Source organism: Paroedura picta, chromosome 5, assembly GCF_049243985.1.
Source record: "Paroedura picta isolate Pp20150507F chromosome 5, Ppicta_v3.0, whole genome shotgun sequence".
Classification (NCBI taxonomy): domain Eukaryota; kingdom Metazoa; phylum Chordata; class Lepidosauria; order Squamata; family Gekkonidae; genus Paroedura; species Paroedura picta.
In genome coordinates, this window is record NC_135373.1 from 102,526,332 (window position 1) to 102,546,415 (window position 20,084).

The 20,084-nt window shown below is 45.0% G+C and overlaps 1 protein-coding gene across 5 annotated transcripts; it reads left to right on the forward strand.

The window, feature by feature from the left end:
* The first annotated feature begins 64 nt into the window (after nucleotides 1–64).
* CIMIP4 (ciliary microtubule inner protein 4) lies at nucleotides 65–18,721 on the forward strand. 5 transcript variants are annotated; one of them, XM_077339612.1, is made up of 6 exons: nucleotides 65–179; nucleotides 6,933–7,008; nucleotides 11,912–12,576; nucleotides 14,033–14,183; nucleotides 17,627–17,737; nucleotides 18,548–18,721. In XM_077339612.1, the coding sequence occupies exons 1-6, from the start codon at nucleotides 171–173 to the stop codon at nucleotides 18,637–18,639; spliced, it is 1,104 nt and encodes a 367-aa protein (XP_077195727.1). In that variant the 5' UTR covers nucleotides 65–170; the 3' UTR covers nucleotides 18,640–18,721. The 5 variants fall into 5 exon arrangements, with proteins under 5 accessions (XP_077195727.1, XP_077195728.1, XP_077195729.1 ...); XM_077339613.1 differs by having other exon boundaries at nucleotides 68–179; nucleotides 6,936–7,008; XM_077339614.1 differs by having other exon boundaries at nucleotides 124–217.
* The last annotated feature ends 1,363 nt before the right edge of the window (nucleotides 18,722–20,084 follow it).

Sequence of the window (20,084 nt, forward strand, 5' to 3'; positions counted from 1 at the left end):
CTGTTACCTATGTTTACTAGGGTTCCTATAGCAACTACAGCTCATAGATGGGGATGCTTGTTACTAAGCAACCATCCTTGGTGGCTCCTCACAGTTCCAACTCTTTATCTCCACTTCTACAAGGACCTGCTTGATTCACCAAGAACTACTTTGGCACCTCAGCTGAGACCATGGAAGAGGTGAGATACGCATTTATGTGGCAGACTTAACTTCTGAGGTAAAAATAACCCTCCCAGGCAGCTATGTACAAACAAAGATGTTGAGGTAGTATGACCTACACAAAGGGTGTGTGATTTTTAGGCACGAGTCAGTGCTGTGAGCCTTTGCTGCTGTCTTGATGCTAGTCCAGGCCACATGCGGCAGGCATGCTGGGTTCTCCTTGGCCAGCTCTGGCAACTGATTTGGAGCCATATCTGGCTGGCAACCCTAGGACATGCACGGCATGTCTACAGTTCATATATTATCATCGTCGTGCTGTTTGCAGCCAGTGGTTTTCTGAAAATGGCCAGGCAATATCTGTACAAGCATAAGGAGACAAGAAACTTGTTTGAGTGTCAGCAGGAGCTTGAGGAGGTGAGTTCCTCGCTCCAGGGCCAACCAGAACAAAAGATGGTCCAGCCTTTACCCCAGTACCTACAAGAGCTTGAGGAGGTTAGTCCTGTGCTACGATATCTGCAGCACCCTGAAGAATTTGCTGCCTTCTGTCAACAACTATCACAGCTAGAAGAAGAGGATGACACCTCAGTCCAGCAGTTTGAGGAAATCAGTCCTGTACTCCTGTATCTACAACATCTGGAGGAGACTGGTAGCCACCTCATCCAAAGGGACAGCTGCCTCATGGTCCCATGCCTGGGAAATAACAACGAAGTGGAGAATGTGAGTCAGGTGAAAAAATGTGGGACCCATGAAGCTATATCAGGATCTTCAGGGGAACATCAAAGATGTTACATGGGAGAGGGGAGCTGTTTCTGGTCATTCATAGTTATCACCCAATTCTGGTAATGATTGGAATTCGCCAGTATCTTTGAGGTTTCACCTGTACCAAACTAGACGCTGGAACTGACTGGAGTCTAGAAGGTTTCAACTCATATCCAAAAGGCTGCCTTAATACTATGGATTATTTGTTTGTTTGTTTGTTTGTTTAGAAGCATGTGGTCTATAAGTATGTTCCACCAATGAGTCATGGAAGCCTCTGGAGTCTGAAAGATTCCAGAGGGGAAGACAGAATTTCAGCCGACCCCTGGAACAATAATTAGCTTATTTTAATGGTATATATGGAACAGGGGCTGAGGGAACTGTCAGCACTAGTGAAAAGCCATGAGCTAGAGCAGGGGTAGTCAAACTGTGCCCCTCCAGATGTCCATGGACTACAATTCCCAGGAGCCCCTGCCAGCGAATGCTGGCAGGGGCTCCTGGGAATTGTAGTCCATGGACATCTGGAGGGCCGCAGTGTGACTACCCCTGAGCTAGAGGATCACAACTGATTTGCTAATCGTATTGTCATAATCTTAAAGGTTGTTATCTGTGAGGAGCTGTCAGTCATCAGCTGTTCTGCGGAAAGTTAAGGCGATCAAAGACCATCATATCGACATCCCCTTATATTAAAATTTTAGATGCAGACCTCCGAAACTGACTTTAAATAGAAACACTTGATATATGCGGGGGAGAATGCCGGGTTACATTTTTGGATAATGTAGTGGAAAGAATTCTAAGCAACCATGAAGGCTACACTTGATTGCATTGAGTTCATAATAAATTATAATCTCTAGGTTCTAATCCCCACTCTGCTATGAAGCTTACTTGGGTGACTTTGAGCCAGCAACTATCTCTCTGCTAAAACTTTACCTCACAGAGGCTTTATGAGGACAAAATGGAGGAGAGGCACTAGTGCAGTGGTTGGGCAAGGACAGCCCTATCTGATGGGGTTCTTGTGAAGATAAAATAGCATGGGGAGAATTATATATTCTAAGGTCCCTGGAGGAAGGGCGGGGTGTAAATGTGATAAAAGGAATCTGAGATAAGGAATATGAAGTATTGTTGAATAAGAGCCCTACTACTGAGAATATCCAAAGTGATGAACAGATGTGGATAATTATCAATGAAAATACCATAAACTAACAATGAATGCAGCTTGATTCAACTTAAAGTGAGAAGAATCTGTTTTAGAGACACATGAAGGTCTGTATTGTAACACAATTTGAAGCAATGTCACAATCATATGGTTGCTCCTAAAAGAAAGTAAGGCCATGTTCCACACTGACTGATACACCGTTTTCTGAAACTTCTCACTCAAGCTCAATGGAAGAATATTTCAGCCTTAATTCAAGGGTGGTTCATAAGATCCAGAATTTAGCCTAAACAATGCGATGGTAGAAAGCATACAGAGAGCAATGAAGAAAAGAGATGAGAGCCATCTTGATGCTGACAGCCAGCTTCGTGTAGTGGTTAGGAGTGCGGACTTCTAATCTGGCGATTCAGGTTTGATTTTGCGCTTCCACACATACAGCCAGCTGGGCGACCTTGGTCTCACCTCAGCACTGATCAAGCGGTTCTGATAGATTTATTTCATCAAGGGCTCTCTTTCGTTACAGAAACCACTTATAGAGTGGAGGGTGAAAGTAATGAGCGATTATGTAATCATTTTCTTCCAAACTATTGGTCTATTTAAAATTGCCATCCCATTCCTGCCTAGTTAACTACCATCAACAGTATATCTAATTCTCAACACAGGTATCTGAGGATACCTAAAACCAAAGACTGGGACTATAAATAGATAAGACAGCTCCTTAAGCAATCTGGAAAAATGCCCAGGTTTGCTGAAAAATCTAAAGATTTTTTTAATGCAATTATAGGGTTAAAATACTCCAAAATAGTAGAATAAAGCTTGTAGCTTTAAGAAGTGAATGCCCTCTCAGTGGCCATTGCTAGGCAACCACAACAGCAATTATAGTCTTTAAGCCAGTAAAAGGCAGGGGGAAGAAGTAGGGCCCATTCCAGAGCTAATTTGGGGGAGGATTGATCTGGCCCATCTGACTTGCATGACCAAGTTTCATGACTTGCCACCATTTAACAGCAGCAACCCCACAAAAATTAGTGTGGTGTAGTTGTTAGAGCAGCCTTTCTCACCTTTTTTTTACCATTGAGAAACCCCTGAAATTTTCTTCAGGCTTCAAGAAACCCCAGAAGTGACAGGATCATGCAGAATATGGCTGGGAAGCATAGTTGTGTACATGCCCACCTGGAGCTCGTCCCTTTCCCACCCCCTCCAGGCCCATCACTGGCCATTTTGGGAGAGTGATCAACATGACCATATATGTTGACCATATATGGTCATGTCACCTGATAAATGTTTAACACATTTAAAAATATATTACAAATTCATTAATTCCCACCCATTCATAAAACCCTTCCAGTACCCTCAAGAAACCCCAGGGTTTCATAAAACCCTGGTTGAGAAAGTCTGTGTTAGAGACTGAGGCTAGGATTTGGGAGACCCAGATTTGAATCCCCACTGTGTCATGGAAGTTGAGTGACTTTGGGGCCAATGATGCATTGTCAAATAATTTAACTCACAGAGTTGTTATGAGAATAACATGGAGGAGATCAGAATAACATAAACTGCTTTGGTCTCCATTGTACAGAAAGGTCAGGTATAACTGAAGAAAATAAATAATTGTAATCCAAGATGGAAGATCAGAGTTGGTGTGGGGAGGTGGATGGGTGGGAAGAAGAAAAGAAAGCAGGGACAGGTGAGGATATGGGGCTGCTAGAAAGAGGAAATGGTTGGGGATACAAGGGAAAGCAATACAGCATGTCCCCCATTGTGAAACAGGATCCAGCCTGCAAATTTTTGCCAGGGAGAAGCTGCCAAGTGGAGGGGAAAGAAGACAAGGGAACAGACAGAAGGAGAGAAGGAAGCTGAAAAGGGAGAGGCTACAGTGGAATTCAAGGAAGGGAAAGAGGAAATAGTGAGGGAGGTAACAAAGAGATGTCCCCAAATTCTTGTGATTTCCCATCTTGTAATTGCATAATTTAAACTTCAGTACTTTCATGTATCATGTATGGAAACAGAAACTGTGATTCCATGCACATCAGAAAGAAATGGCAGCCACATATATCAAAATTGTTGTGGGTAGCATTTCTTCCTGGTTTGTACGGTTGAATTACTCCCAAATGTAAAAAATGGAAAGAGCTACAGGCTCATTTTTATTCTGCTCTGATGGGAAGTATTTTATTTCCCCCGATGGAGTACTTATTCATTGCTTTCATTTGGTATGCATGTTAATTTGGCTTCTGCTTATTCTTCCTCAATTAAACTTAGCAGGAAAGGAATGAGGAAGCTTAAAAATTATATCCATCCATGGCAGAATTAATTAAGAGTTATTTTTTTGTTGTTCAATGTAGCAAGTTGTTCAGGGTGTGTATTTGAAATCTGTTCAGGTAGTTCCTTTTGGCTTGCTAGCCTAGGGATGACAGGGCACCCCCGGTTCCTGGGGGGGGCATGGGGGCAGGATTGCCAGATGCAGTGTAGGAAATGCCTGGAGGCTTGGCCCAGTCTCCAGCATTACAGGCTGTTGCAAGGGGTGAGAGAATGCAGTGGTTCTCACCCTGTGGTTCACAACTCACAGTTCAGAAGGGAAGAAGAATGGGGCATAATGATATAAGAGAGCAGAATCTGAGTCAGAGGCTCTGGGACAAATGTGGGATGGCCTGTGTGTGTATGGAATAGCCTGGTGCTCACAAACACTATCCTTATCCAATGTTGTTCCTCTATATATTTGTGAAACAGCCTAGGGGGTGGGACGTGTCTGGCTGTCCAAGTTGGAATAGGGCCAATCAGGGTACAGCCAGCTTGGCCCTGCCCCTGCAGCTCCCACCCTCTGTCCCTGGACTCTAGCCTCTTTGCTCTCAGATGCCAATGCCTGGAGCCAGCAGCGGGTAAAGGGAGAGGGCCCTGGGCAAAGGGTCATGGTGGAGGCCTTGCTAACGAGGGCCTCTTGGCCTGCTAGGCTGGGCTTGCTAACAAGGGCCTCCCGGCCTGCTAGTCTGGGCCTCTTGAAGAGGGCCTCCCGGCCTGTTGACTGCCTGCTAAGGAGCTCTGTCCTGGCCCTGCTAACAAGCTGGCCAACCCCCAGCCGCCCTACTTGATCTGGCTGCGAGCTGCAGCCCAAGGCCACCTTAAGCTGCCTGGCCAGGGGCCAGGGGAGGTGACCCTTTCAAGGTCCATTCTTAGGAATGGGCTTTGAAGCTAGTATATTGTCAGTCAGTCAGTCAGTAAGTAACCTTTTATTGGCATAAAATATATATAAGACATATAAAAATAGGGTTTAAAATTTCAACAAAATAATAAAATAGGCCATGGGGTTACATAAACAAACAGATCTTAAAATGATTAAATAAACTATAAAAGATAAAATACAAGGTAGGCAGCATATTATAAAAGCATCTTAGTTAAAACTCTGGCAACTAAAATGGTTACCTCTGGGTCTTTGTCAGAGAGCAGAAATTGCAAGGTCATAGATTTACTTACAGAAGGCTTGTTTCCCAGCAAAGCAACAAAGCTGTCATCCCGACACTGCTCATATAAGGGGCAATCTAACAAAATGTGTGAGACAGAGTCAGGGTAGCCAGAACCACACGGACAGAGTCTTGCATGGTATGGGATATGGTGGAATCTTCCCTCTAAGACCTTTGAGGGGAAAGCATTCATTCGTGCCAGGAGAAAAGCGCTTCACAGGGGTGGGACATCAAGAAGATACAAATATGTAGGCATAATATTTCTCTGCATAGTGATGCCAAAGAATGCTGGTGAGCAGACTCGAGGCTGGGTAGGTATGAGTTCCTGCTGCTCATGGTCTAATATTCTCTGTTTAATAATCTGGAAGATACATTTTTCTTCCAGAGGTAGAAGGGAATTCAGATCGATGCCAATGGAGACTAATTTTTGTTCAATAGCCTGGAACCATCGAAATTTAAGAGGGTCACTTTTTAGACAAGTTAAAAGGCTGCCAGTTTCTATTCTAAAAAATAGTCTGACCCAAAAATTAAAAGTAGCTATCCAGGCCCTTGTCTCTACCCTAATTTGGCCAAATTCTGAGCAAATGGCATGGTAGGAGACACAATTGGGAACCCCTGCAATTTGCCTATAGAAAGCAGATTGAACACCCTCAATAGATTTATTAAAGGCAGGAACCCATAAGGGGCATCCAAACAGGAGCTGGGACATTACTTTGGCATTAAAAAATTTAATTGCTGCAGGAATAAATTGGTTACCTTTCGCAGAGAAAAAGAACTGTTTCATCAAGGAAGATGAGGATTTGGCCAGATTGATAGCTCGTTGGCAGTGGGAGCACCATTTCTGGTTATATTGGAAGGTAACACCTAGCTACTTAAATGTTTTGACTTGTTCTATTGAAGTGCCTCCAATAGACCAAGTCATTGCATGCCAGCTCTTAGAGAAAACCAAAACTTTTGTTTTACCATAGTTAATTACTAACGTATTATCTTGGCAATATTGGTAAAAGGTGGATAAGTATCGTTGTAAGCCAACCCTTGTTGGTATTCTGGTATCATCGACATACAACAACAAAGGAATATGCTGGGAACCAAGTTTTGGGGGATGACCATTAATAGGTTCCAGTTTTTGCGCTAAATCATTAATGAATAAATTTAACAACAAGGGGGCCAGAATACAGCCTTGCTTAACTCCAATGGTCGTTGAGATCTTAGAGGTTAAGTCTCCCTTTGAAGAATACTGGACTTGACAGCTAGTATATTTATAAACACTAAAGTTGTGTGCATGTGAGATTCCTGCACTTTATACAGGAGATAGTGGGACAGAGTTATTTGGTAAGTGGTTCCCAAAACGTAAATGTAAAAGGGTTCCTGCTTTGAAAAGTTTAAGATAATGCAAACTTTGTTTCTCTTTATAGCAGGTGCCCATGGATTCGGCCTTCCAATATCCTGCCAGCATACATCACGAAACCAGGATGGCCGACAAAGCAACAGGTTGGAAATCTAATTCGGAGAAAAGGGGGTCTTTAATTTCACCAGAATTCTTTTTCTTGTGAAGGCTAATGTAGACTCTCTCCACATTCCCACACACTCTCAGTCTCGGCCTATATTGTGACAGGGATGGAACATACGCAGAAACAGCTTCTGTAGCCACATTTCAGCTCCCCCCCCCCTTCCCATGATCTTTGTCGCTTGACAGATAGTAGAAGAAGAAGAATTGGTTCTTATATGCCGCTTTTCTCTACCCGAAGGAGGCTCAAGGCGGCTTACAGTCGCCTTCCCATTCCTCTCCCCACAACAGACACCCTGTGAGGGAGGTGAGGCTGAGAGAGCCCTGATATTGCTGCTCGCTCAGAACAGCTTTATCAGTGCCGTGGCAAGTCCAAGGTCACCCAGTTGGCTGTATGTGAGGGAGTGCAGAATCGAACCCAGCATGCCATATTAGAAGTCCACACTTAACCACTACACTAAACTGGTAGAAGTCCATTTTCTGATCCTGAACTATTAATTCAGTAGACTAGATAGATGGAAATAGTAACCATTTGTCAGAATAGGTTTGCACTTTGTTTGTGCATGGGTACACAATATATATGGAGAAATGTTAATGTGTATTTGTTCTTGAATTCTGCTCTCCCCAGAACATAGGAAAGGCCATTTTTCTTTATTGCTGTGACTGAACTTTCTTGTAGTCTCTGATTAGATGACACCATCTTGTTGAGGTATTTGGAAGCAGAAGTAGCGGTTAGTGGATGTTCTCTTAACTGGTTCAAATAATTCCTCGCAGATTGAACTCAAAAGTGTTGGCATCGGAGACCAGTTGTCATCAGTGTGGGTCCTGTCTTGTGGTCCGACATGGCACACCCTTGTTTGCCCATTTTATTCAAACCACGTAAAGCCCTTAGAACAAATCTTTCATCATTTTGACATTGGGGTTGGGTGTCATCATTATGCGGAAGACACCCAGATTTTTCCCCCATTAGAAGACATACCTTGTTTGAGCCTCACTTTGGATTTTGATTGCATGCTGCGAGTTGAAATTTGCTTTCCGCATTTGGGCTTTCCTCCCCTAATTTTCCTGGCTGTAATTCACCATATGTTTTCCACATTGTTGGAAGGAGGCAGCCTCCCATGATGCTTTGCTCCCTAAGGAACCGTTTCCTCAGGTGGGGGAGGAAGGCAGGAGGGAGAAGGAGGAGGAGGAGGAGGAGGAAAGAGGTGTGCCCAAACTACTCAAAATGGCTGGTACAGGGGAAAAGCCCAATTGCACACATTTCCACATTGGGCAGCCTCGAATTAAACCCCGCTTGGAAAGATAAAATCATTTTTTTGGGAATTTCTTTGCTGCATGGCAAATGAGGGGGCAATTTGGACCTGCACCCAAAGAAGCAGATTTTAGTGCAGTCTACCAGAACCGTATGCTAGGGCGGAACTAATCCCAGGCCAACTCTATATCTCCACATCCAGTCTCCAGATAATGAGGCAGATGTCCTACCTGGTCTCTGTAGTTAAATCACTAAGCTAAACCTTGACATAATGATGGTGGTAGGGAAGGCAGAGCTCATGACGGCCATTTTGCTCCAGCTTTTGCTGGGGTTCTGATGATCCTTGCTGAAGCAATCAGGAGCTGAAGGGTTATAATGGATCCACCCGTAGTGCTAGTGAACTAAGCTCCTACACCTGCAACATACAAACAAACAAAAAAACCCAAAACAGCCCCTCTGATTTCTATCAACCTAGTTTAACCTGAAAGATTGCCCCCATCTTGACTCAGCCAATTTGGCCACTTGGTAACATTGAGAGTAGACTGTAATGTGAATAATAATCTTTAAACCGCCCGTGGCGCCGCGGGTGCCACGGACTAAATAAATGGGTAAGCGGTTCTAAGGCGGGATGTGTCCATGATGAGGACAGACAATGTCAATGATCAGGACAGCCCAAGCTACTGCGAGCCGCGCGCAGGGCGGCTCGCAGTTGCTCCCAGCCTGATGCGGTGAGAGGCGCGAAGCACCTCTCTCCGCATCAGGCTGCTGCCTGACGAAGACCCCGGCAGTCGCGCGGAGCGTGGCTGCTGGGCCCTCCCTGCCTTCCCCGCCGCCGCCGCCACTTAGACACGACGCCACAGGGAGGGAGCCGCCGCGGAGAGCCGTCGCCGCGGGACACAACAAACTGTAAGTGCCTAGCGCCCGCTGTCTCCCTTATACAGCGGGCTATATTTCTAGTAATAGTAATAATAAGAAGGAGAAGGAAAAGAGGAAGCAGCAGCTATACATGGCTTGATCCTGCCTACCTGCAGAACCGCTTGCCTTTTTATGCCTCCCACAGGGCACTTTGCTCTGTGGGTATGAATTAGCTGATGATCCCAGGACCTGGGAAGCACCTGGCCTAGACCAAGGTCAGGGCCTACCTGGTGGAATGATCTCCCTGAAGAGCTGCAGGCCCTAATGGACCTCTTGGGGTTTTGGAGGGCCTGCAAAATGGAGCTCTTCCACCAGGCATTTGGTTGAGGTGGAGTAGAACTCTCAGGGGTTATAGGAGTGGGTCTCCCCCTCCCTCCAGGCTCAGGACTGAGTATTAGACTTTCCTGAGCTGCTAGGCAACCTGTCCTTTTTTGTCATCTCTGGTCATTAACATTTAATCTGTCACCAACAACCAGAAATGATGAAGGGACAGTTTTCTACAATATATTGATTGTATTGTACTCCATGTATGTATTTATCATTAATGTTTAATTATTGGAGTTTTAAGGGGTATTATTAATTGAAGATGTTTTATTGCTGTGGTATTTTTATGAAACATTTGTGAACCACTGCGAGGCGGCTACACTGGGAGCGGCAGTATAGAAATGCAATAAATAAATAAACAGACAAGAATTGGTTCTTATATGCCACTTTTCTCTACCAGAAGGAGTCTCAAAGCGGCTTATAATCACCTTCCCTTTCCTCTCCCCACAACAGATACCCTGTGAGGTAGGTGAAGCTGAAAGAACACTGATATTACTGCTTGGTCAGAAGAGCAGCTTTATCAGTGCTGTGATGAGCCCCAGGTCACCCAGCTGGCTGCATGTGAGGAGGAGCGGGGAATCAAACCCAGCTCACCAGATTAGAAGTCCACGCTCCTAACCACTACACCAAGCTGGTTTTCACATAGGTCTCTCCTCAGAGTCAACTCAGACTTGGTGCAGAATGCCACAGTTCAGTTATTATCGGGATCTAAGGAGAGTATAAATATTAGTCCCATCCTGCAGTCACTCCACTGGCTGCCCATCAGTTATCACCTTCAATTCGAGAGATCAGCTATCACATACCAAGCCCTTCATGGCCTGAGATCCTCATATGTGCAGGATGGCCTTTCCCCCCATGCTCTGCCCTGATAGCAACACTCATCAGGGCCTTCTGCAGGTGCCACCCTGCCAAATGGGCAACAGTCCATATATATGCATCCCCCCCCCCTACATATTATGGAATGGCCTGCCTGATGAGGTCAGGACGACACCCAGGCTGGTTCTACAGTTACTTTTTTCCCCTGTTGTCAATCGTGCTGAATTCAGATCAATCTGAATGAACCCTGGTCCTTCCGCCTTCGTTTTTAGTGAATTGAAACAGACATTGCATTCTACACTTAATTGTGTGGCTGCTCTCTCCTTCACGCTTGGTTGGGGAAGCTAAGAGGGGGGAGGGGAGTGGTGGGCAGCAAGCTCCAGCCAGCATTGAAGTAGCACAAGGCTGGAGAGGGGTTTATTTTTTGCTTTTTGTCTCCTGAGTCTACAGCCAAAGCAAGTGGAGGGGGGGGGGGATGACAAGGCAGCTTGTTTATTTTTCTTTTCCTGAACAAGCAATTGGGGGGGGTGATGGGGGAAACACAATCCAAAATGCAAATCTCAGCACATAGAAGTGTAGGGTTTTGGACAAGAGCACAGTCAATTAAAAATGAGTTCAGTAATGAACCATAGATTCCTCCCATGAAATGAGCAAAGAAACCAAGGAAATCTGAGGCTGTGAATAAAAGGTAAAGGTAAAGTTAACTCCTGTGCAAGCACTGGGTCATGTCTGACCCTTGGGGTGATGCCCTCTAGCGTTTTCATGGCAGACTCAATATGGGGTGGTTTGCCAGTGCCTTCCCCAGTCATTACCATTTACCCCCCAGCAAGCTGTGAATAAATGGTTCCAAATCCATATATTGTCCAATTATTTATTTTCAAAAACTTCAGTATTCAGTAACTTTGGCAAACAGGATCCTAGATATTTCATTCACCCATTTCCCCTTCTGCCTCAGTGATTGCTATTATTGGTTTTCTCAATGCGGAGATAGCTTTTCCAAAGTCAAGTGTATAGGATATCACATTGGGTATCACGTGCATGTCTTAGAATGACCCCATAATGGACAAGGATATGCCAGTGTGATATCCTGTGCTGTGTAGCGTGGTGGAGATTCCTGAGGTGCTTTTTATTATTTTTAAGAATGTAGTATTGCATTGGTATGTAAGGCCACACTTTAAAAAATAAAAACCAAACAGGCCCACATCACCCCGCAGCATGGCAGAACCCCACTGCCCCAGCTCAGGTGTGGGAGCACAAATCTGAGGCGGACAAGGTGCGCAACAGGCCAAATGCTCCCCCATGAAGGAGCAGGAAGAGGCGGGTCAACCTGCCCAGGCTCAAATATAAAGAGGCAGCCTGGCGCAGACCCTCCTGTGTGGTAAAAGTCATCGAGAAAGGACTATGAGTAATGTCGATAAATAAATGAAATCTTTCTGTAAACTGCCATGGGCCGGCATGGTTTGGGAGTATTGGTCAATAAATTGAAATATAAATTAAAAAACAATAAATAAATCTTATTCTGTTTCCGATAAACACAGACTAAGGCAACGTGTGATTAGGTACTTTGTTTTGTCTTCCAGTGGTACCTGGCTATGGAAACAAGGAGCAGGTCACATATCACATGGCTGGGGAATGGGCCAAGAACAAGAGACCCCCCTCACGGAGTTCCAGCAGCACTGTGTGCAAGAACCCCTCGAGCCCAATAGAGAACAGACCAACTATGGGGGCTCCCTTCGCCATGCCTCAGCCATCATCTTCCATGCAGCATTTCCAAACCAGAAACCCCAGCAAACAGGCCCTCAAATCCAAAACTCCCTCTGCATTATGCATTCATACTGGATCGCCCAAAACAGCGGTGAGCAGGAAGGAAAGTCTAGTGAACGCCACGTCCAAGGGAATAGGGAATCACCAAAAAGGGAGGTCCGGAAATCCCCGACAGTCAGCCAAGTCCAGCCAAGAAGAGTTGGAAGATAGCTACACTAACACAGAGGAACTGATGGGCAGGCAGTATCGACCAGTAGGGACCCGATTGCTGGGATCTCCTCGGAAGGCCGGGAAGGGCAGCCGTGAAGACATGAAAGACGCCCAGGATGTTTCAAGTGCCAAAGAATCACTGGCGTCAAGTGGACAAGATGTTAAAGCAGAAGGAAAGCCCCTCCAAGAGAAGAAAAGTAGTCTAATACCCAACAATATCAAGGCCAAGTATGGCACAGCAGTGGTGGAAAAACTGGTCTCCGAGGAGCAGGTGAAGAAAATAATTCTCATTTTTCAAGAATATTAATAGCCTAAGCCTGAAATGGCCCTTGTTGGCCAGATTAAAAGGGGGTAACCCTGACTGCAAAATGCATCCACAGGACAAAATGAACAGCACATTAAGGAGCTTATTGTAACCACAGTATAATCATGTGTATTTTTAAAATTAACTAAGGAGCTGCAAAATAGGACACTATTACCTAATCGTCATTATAGCCTAGAAACATCCCCACGTTTTGCATTTCTACTGTTGTTAAAGAGAGATGACCTTTGCACCAAAGCAGCAAACCCTTAGATGTGTGGTGAGCTTCCAATTCTGGATTAATAAATGGCTCCACTAGAGGCCAGCCTTTGGGGGGCCTAGCCTACCCAACCCTTCACTAGCAGCTATTTCAGGGATAGGCAATCATCTTGGCCAAGGTCCCCCTATCTACATGCAAAGACGTTAGTGGGTCAACAAACAGAATGGAGGGGAGTGATACAGATTGGTTAAGACCACTCCATATGTTATATTTGGATATTTTTTCATCATGGGAGTAAGATACTATAGTGCAGGGCTAGTCAACCTGTGGTCCTCCAGATGCTCATGGACTACAATTCCCATGAGCCCCTGCCAGCAAATGCTGGCAGGGGCTCATGGGAATTGTAGTGCATGGACATCTGGAGGACCACAGGTTGACTACCCCTGTGAGAATGCTTGATAATTCTCAGTACAAAACACCAGTGATTTAGCCTTGAGACCTGTGTTTAGAAACATGATTGGACTGGATATAAACAAATAACTGCTTTCATGCCTGGTCCTGAATGAAGCTTCAGGGTCCTGGTGGGTCAGGAGGGCGGAAGGCAGCAGGTGGAGCCTTCACACTGTATTTTTCACTTTCAAATTGACCACTCTCCAAAATCTGGTTTTAAATCATTGCTGGCTGCTCTGGGGACCCAGCCTCCAAACCTGGCAGGCTCCTAGGCTCCCCTTTCACCTCCCAGCTGTGACCTGAACTTGGCCAGCTGAGCCACAGCCCTGCTTTGGGGGTGGAGCACGAGACCCGTTATGTGGAGAAAGATAACCTGGGGTGCAAACAAGCATATAAATATGAATGGCCCATAACATTTCTGAAAATGTGTCAACCTTGGATCCCACCATAGTGGTAAAAAGCGCCATCAAGTCACAGCAAACTTAGGGTTTTCAAGGGGTGAGGTGAACGGAGGTGGCTTGCCCTTGCCTGCCTCTGCATAGCAACCCTAGACGTCCTCTGTGGACTCCCACCCGAGTGCTAACCAGGGCCAGTCCTGCTTCGTTTCTGAGATCTGATGAGGATGGACTAGCCTGTTCCCACCATAGTTGCACTGGATTAGAGGAGGCACCCTAAAAGTCACATGAACCTCTGGGAGTCATCAAGCACGGAAAGATCTGGGATAGACTTTGACCTGACTGCATTTGTGTTTTCTAGGCTCGCCGGACTCTCTGTGAAGCTGGACTGATTCATGGGCAGAAGCGACTCAGCGACTGGACATTTAAGCCACTAGAGAACCCGATGGCAGCTTCACCTTATGCTGATTATTATGAACTAGGCTACAACTTGAGGTCCAACATTTTCCAAGGTGAAGGACCTTCTTACACCTACCTTCATATTTCCTGTTCTGACTCTGAACCAATTGTCTAGTTCCGAGCGTACATAAATCCCACCACTTTTTCCATTCTCCATTTTCCATTTCCCAGTGGTGGAAAACATATCGCATCTTTCACAGGTTCCGTTTCCTTTCAAGAGGAGCCTTATGTCTCTGTAGTAGTGTGGGCCCTGACTTGATTTGCATGCAGAAGATCCCAGGTTCATTCCCTGGCATCCTCAGTTGTGAGGACCAGGTAGGAGGTGATGTGAAAGATCTCTACATGAGACTCTGGATCCAGCTGCTGCCAGGTGGAGTAGGCCAGGGGTAGTCAACCTGTGGTCCTCCCGATGTTCATGGACTATAATTCCCACGAGCCCCTGCCAGCATTTGCTGGCAGGGGCTCATGGGAATGGTAGTCCATGAACATCGGGAGGACCACAGGTTGACTACCCCTGGAGTAGGCGATACTGGCTTTGAGGAAATGATGGCGTGGTTCAGTGAAAGGCAGGTTCAGATGTTCACAGGCACTTACAAGCATAGAGTCAGAGCTACTCAAGCCAGAAAGCCGCCTAGCTTTCTCTTGTGGCTTTAACGGAAACTTCATATGCGGCAGCCAACAGGCGTGAAATTAAAGTATCATCTGTTAATTGCTGCGGGGCAAATAGCTATTACAGGCATAGCACTAAAGAGGTCAGTTGAAAAGTTGGCAGCAAATGATTCTCTGTCAACATTACCAATTCACTCCTTCCCCAGTCTCTCATCAGAGGATAAAATCTTACTTCCTTTATTCACTTTCCATCACGTTGAGACTTTCCTGGCTGGCAGAGAAACAACTGAAGTAGGCACCTGCCCCTTTCATCAGCTTTATCAGTGGTCTCCATCAGCTATGGAGTTGTCACCTTTCAGCTGGTTCTTTTAACTATTTGTTAACAATAATTTTATCAGCAAGAATTAGGAAGGGATTACATATAGGGATATACATTCAGGCATCACACCACATGGAAAAGCCAGTGTAGTATAGTGGGCAGAGGGGTGGACTTAGGGCCCTGGGTGACCTGGGTTCAACTCCCAACTTCTGCCATGGAAGGTCAGTGGATAGCCTTGGGCCATCACAAACTGTCAGCCTGCCCTACCTCACAGGGTTGTTGTGAGAAAAATGGAAGGAAATGATGTTCTAAGTCACTTTGAATCCTAAAAGGAGAGAAAAGTGGGATTATAAATAAATGCAAATGCAACATTAAAAGATCCAAGAACTAAATTCCGATGTACATGCAAATGTTTATAATTTTGCATTTTGTTGAATTGTTTTAATATGGAAGAGTTTTAATATTGATTGTTTGCTGCCTTTGGAACCCTACATTAGATGGAAAGGCAGCATCAATATGTTATAAATAAAATGTAAAATGAATAAAATCAAGTTTTAAAAATGAAATTTGATAATATTAATATGATTAGTTAATATGCTGACCTGTTTGTTATTTGGGCTCCTGGCTACTGAGCTTAGAGTCTATGGAAACCAGGGTGAGATGAAATATTGTGACAGGTGTACCAACTTGATTCTTTCCAGCACTTCCTCTGAGAGCTGGCAAGCACGGGCCAGGCAGAGAACTTTTCCCCCATCGTGCCCACAGTCCCTCTTGGAGCCTTAGATCTTATTTCTCTTGTTCCTGAGCGGTTCTGCTTTGGTACACCCTCAGAAATTCAGTGGCAAGGACTCTAACCTTGCCACTAACAGCATTAGGCATCCTGGGATTATATTTCCCACAGTACACTAATGCACAATGCCCTGGATACAATGGAAAGAATATACGAGGTACCAGTGAATAGAGGGCAATTCTCTATGTGACCCACTTTGGCTTCTTTTCAGGCTGGGTCAGCAACATCTATTGTGAGTGAAAATCATGCATCTCTGTTCAGATGGCAGGAACGCACCTTTTTAAAATTCTTGTTGCTAACGTGGATATCCCACTAGAATTTGTACTTGATCGTACAGGCATGGGGTAATGGATCGTACAGGCATGGGGTACTCTATGCATTTCTTTCATTGTGTCCTACTTCAGGATCAGTCACAAGGGTTTATCTGGAACCTTCTACAACTGTTTTTTGGTACAGAAGTCCTCTCCCCTCTGAGATGCACTTCAGAATCAGAGTATCATTTAGGTCCCTTTTTCTTGCAATCTACTTGAAAGTAGGTTACAAGAGTGAATTAATCTTTGCTCATAAATCTTATGAAGCTGTCTTATACTAGTCCCAACCAGACCACCCCCCCCTCCTCAGTATAGTTCATTCCAACCAGCAGTGGCACTCTAGGTGCTTTAGGATGCTTTGGCCTGATCCTGCGTTGAGCAGGGGGTTGGACTAGATGGCCTGTATGGCCCCTTCCAACTCTATGATTCTATGATTCTGTTCACAGACAGGAAAATCTTTTCTGACATCAGAAACATCTGGATTTGAACTTGGGATTTACTGTACCCATAATACGTGCTTTATTTCTGAGTCACAAGCCCCCAATCCTTTCCAAAAGAAACCTCCATTTAAGCCTCGTTGAATTTCATGCGCTAAATCCCAAATAAATATGCTTAGAACTACAACCTTAAATGTGAGGTATACGTATGGGTAAAGAAGGAGGATTCCTAACCTTGAGACTACACTCTTCAAAGCCTTCAGACCCCCAATAGCCCTATGACCACCTCTCCCTTCAGCCCCTTCACTCAGTTTTGATCTGTTTTAAAAATATGAATGTGTGTATATTTGGGTATATACACAACATTGATGGGGGAGCTCAAATACAGGAAAGTGCTCCTAGAAAATTAGATTTCCTTTCCTTCCTTTTCACCTTAGAATGAATGACTAGGGCGTCCAAAAAGAAAAACCTGGGTGAAGTTCATAACAAAATCACTGCGCAAAAGTGTGTGGTTAAATACCATTGGGTCCTCTCCCTGCATAAACAAACTGTGTGTGAGGCGCTGATTAAGGATGAAAGTCTTAAGAAACCAACTCTTCAGTTTCTCTTGCTTTCAGCCTCAACAACCCCTTACTCTAGGGATCTCCAATATGGTTGAACTTTTGTGGATACTTTGCAAAGAAAACATTGAGCACTACCACAAAATGGCTGCCATGGGGGCTGGCCAGTCACACAACCATGGAATGTTTCAAGCTGAGTATCCTCTTACAATGGAGACCCCCCCCCCCACTTCCAAAGGGGTGCTCCTTGAAGACTCAAAGATGCTACTTCCTTGGTTCTTCTGCATCATTTTCCCCTTCAAGGTGATAGAGAAAAGCCAGGATGGGGAGTGGGCAGGGCACCATAGCATCCAAGAACACCATATGATCACCTTCTAACTTGTTCCCTTCTTATCCCATAAGGTAAATATATTGGCAATGATTATCAAAAAAAGTGTCCTTAAGAGTTCTCCAAATGTTCTTTCTTGCAGGGGGCCCACTAGAAAGCAAGAGCTTGATGAAGGATTCCTATACCCCAGATGTGATAAAGAGAGCGGTTCGGGACCCCAAGCACTGGCACGGAAGGAAAACGGACGATCTAGGTAAGGAGTTCCTGGGTTTCAAGAGCCTGGGAGAAACATAGGAAGTAACCAACAATGAAATCCTCAGAACCCTTCTCAGGAGTAAGCCTCACTGAATAGACCTGAGGATGATTTTGTGTAAACCTGTTTAGGATTGGTCTCTTGGAGATGCTAAGAAGTACTATGTCATTCAGTCCCCAGCCCCACAAAACTATCTTTAGGGTGGTCAACAGAAAAAGCGATGCCTTGTCCCTTTAATAAAGGCCTAATGAGTAGAAATGGGCAGCTGACGTTTTTCATGGCAAGTAGCTAAATAACTTCAGCTAGTACATGCCATCTCATTAAGCCTCTGTTCAAGGGGTAAGACACGTTTTTCTCCAGGAAGTTGTTTGCTCTGTCTGTAACATGGGCAATAACAAGTCCAGCCTGTTTTCTAGACGATGGATTATAGAGATAATGCCTGCGGAGTACTTAAACAAGGCCGCTAGATATAGAAATACTAAGTATTATCATCATCTAAACCTTTAGATTTTTACCGGATTTATAGCCTGCAAAGCTCATGTCCCATGACTGAACATTAAATTGGGAACATGTGCTGCTGTGTTTATATGACTGCAGATGATAAAAGTTTCCTCCCATCTCTGTGTTTTAATGGCTACTGTTAGCAATGTGTTATCAAATAACCTCACTTGCTGGTACCCAGAAGCCTTGGTTTTCTGGCTGCCCTTTCAGACCTTTATTGTTAATGTCTTTCTCTAATACATCTCTTTAACATTCAGTGTTCACTGAAGGATCAATAGTAAACATGAACCGTATTTTGCTTCTCAACAGGGAGATGGTTCCAGAAAAATGCCCTAAACCTTAACCTGCAAAAAGCTCTGGAGGTAAAATATGGGGAGAAGAACAAAGGCAGCAAATCCTAAGAACGCATAAAAGAGGGATGAGAGCCTTCTGGGAAAGTTATCTGCCTCTCCAGAACGATGGAATAAACCTCCATGCAGCCTCTGTTGTGGTGTGTGCTAAATATTGATGGGCCGGCCAGCAAAGTTGCCAGCTAGCCAGGAGAATTAACAGCCTGGCTTGCTCTTGTGCTCCGCAAGCATTATCTCCATTGGAGGTGCAGAAATGATCAGGTGACTTTTTCAAGGAACTCCGTTGTTACTTGCTGTGATCAAATGACTGTTAAAGGAGCCCACACAAAAGCTGGCAGCCTTAAGTGAAGAATAGCAATCGAAACTGGGGCACTGGGAATATAACTGGGAATATAATCTGGGGCACAAGTGAAATTATTTGGGTGTTGGGGTGCCAACTTTTAAATTACCCCCTCTAGCTGTCCCTTTAACATGCTTGAACTGAAATAAATATCAGGTGATATTGTTAACTTCCATCCTGTGAAAAAGCTTTGACTGTCCATTTCCAGACATTTAAGTCATCTGTTAAAGGGACAGGACATTTTTCTCCTGGCCGGTGGGCAACCAGAGTAGTTGGCTTGCCAGAAAAGCGGGCAGTTCCAGTGCTGTTAATGTCAGCAGAGCCAGCCATCACCAAGCGGTGACGACATTTACTTCAATGGCATGGAAACCCTCCATAAGGATAGATTCAAATGAGTATCCGTGTTGGCCTGAAGTAGCACAATAAAATCAGAGTCCATTAGCACCTTTAAGACCAACAAAGATTTATTCAAGGCGTGAGCTTTCGAGTGCTTGCACTCGAAAGCTCACACCTTGAATAAATCTTTGTTGGTCTTAAGGTGCTACTGGACTCTGATTCTTTAATGAAAATCCAGACCAAGCTGCTTTTTCTTCTTCTAGGGAGATGAGGTGGGTGGCACTAATGACCCTAATGGAGGGCACTAATCTCTTCGCTATAACTGTACCCTCTTCCACTAGAAATCCTCAGTGTCGTTTCCTACAGAGTTAAATGTATGGGAGCTCCCTAGCTTTACGTTGTTATCTACCACTTGCAGTAACATTTTGAGAGGGCAACTTAAGGTGTTCTTCATCAGATGTTCCATCATATTGATTTAGGTTGGCCAGCTCTGGAATGGGAAATACCTATAGATTTTGGGGGTAGAGCCAAGAATGGGTGGGATTTCAGTCAGGGAGAAGAAGAAGAAGAGAAGAGAGAAGAGTTGGTTCTTATATGCCGCTTTTCCCTACCCGAAGGAGGCTCAAAGCAGCTTACAGTCGCCTTCCCATTCCTCTCCCCACAACAGGCACCCTGTGAGGTGGGTGAAGCTGAGAGAGCCCTGATATCACTGCCCGGTCAGAACAGTTTTATCAGTGCCATGGCGAGCCCAAGGTCACCCAGCTGGCTGCATGTGGGGGAGCGCAGAATCGAACCCGGCATGCCAGATTAGAAGTCCGCA

Coding starts and splice junctions, on each gene's coding strand:
- CIMIP4 (XM_077339610.1), top strand. CDS start 355: ATGCGGCAGGCATGCTGGGTTCTCCTTGGCCAGCTCTGGCAACTGATT. Junction 7,009..11,911: donor GATGGCCGACAAAGCAACAG/GTTGGAAATCTA, acceptor TTTGTCTTCCAG/TGGTACCTGGCTATGGAAAC. Junction 12,577..14,032: donor AACTGGTCTCCGAGGAGCAG/GTGAAGAAAATA, acceptor TGTGTTTTCTAG/GCTCGCCGGACTCTCTGTGA.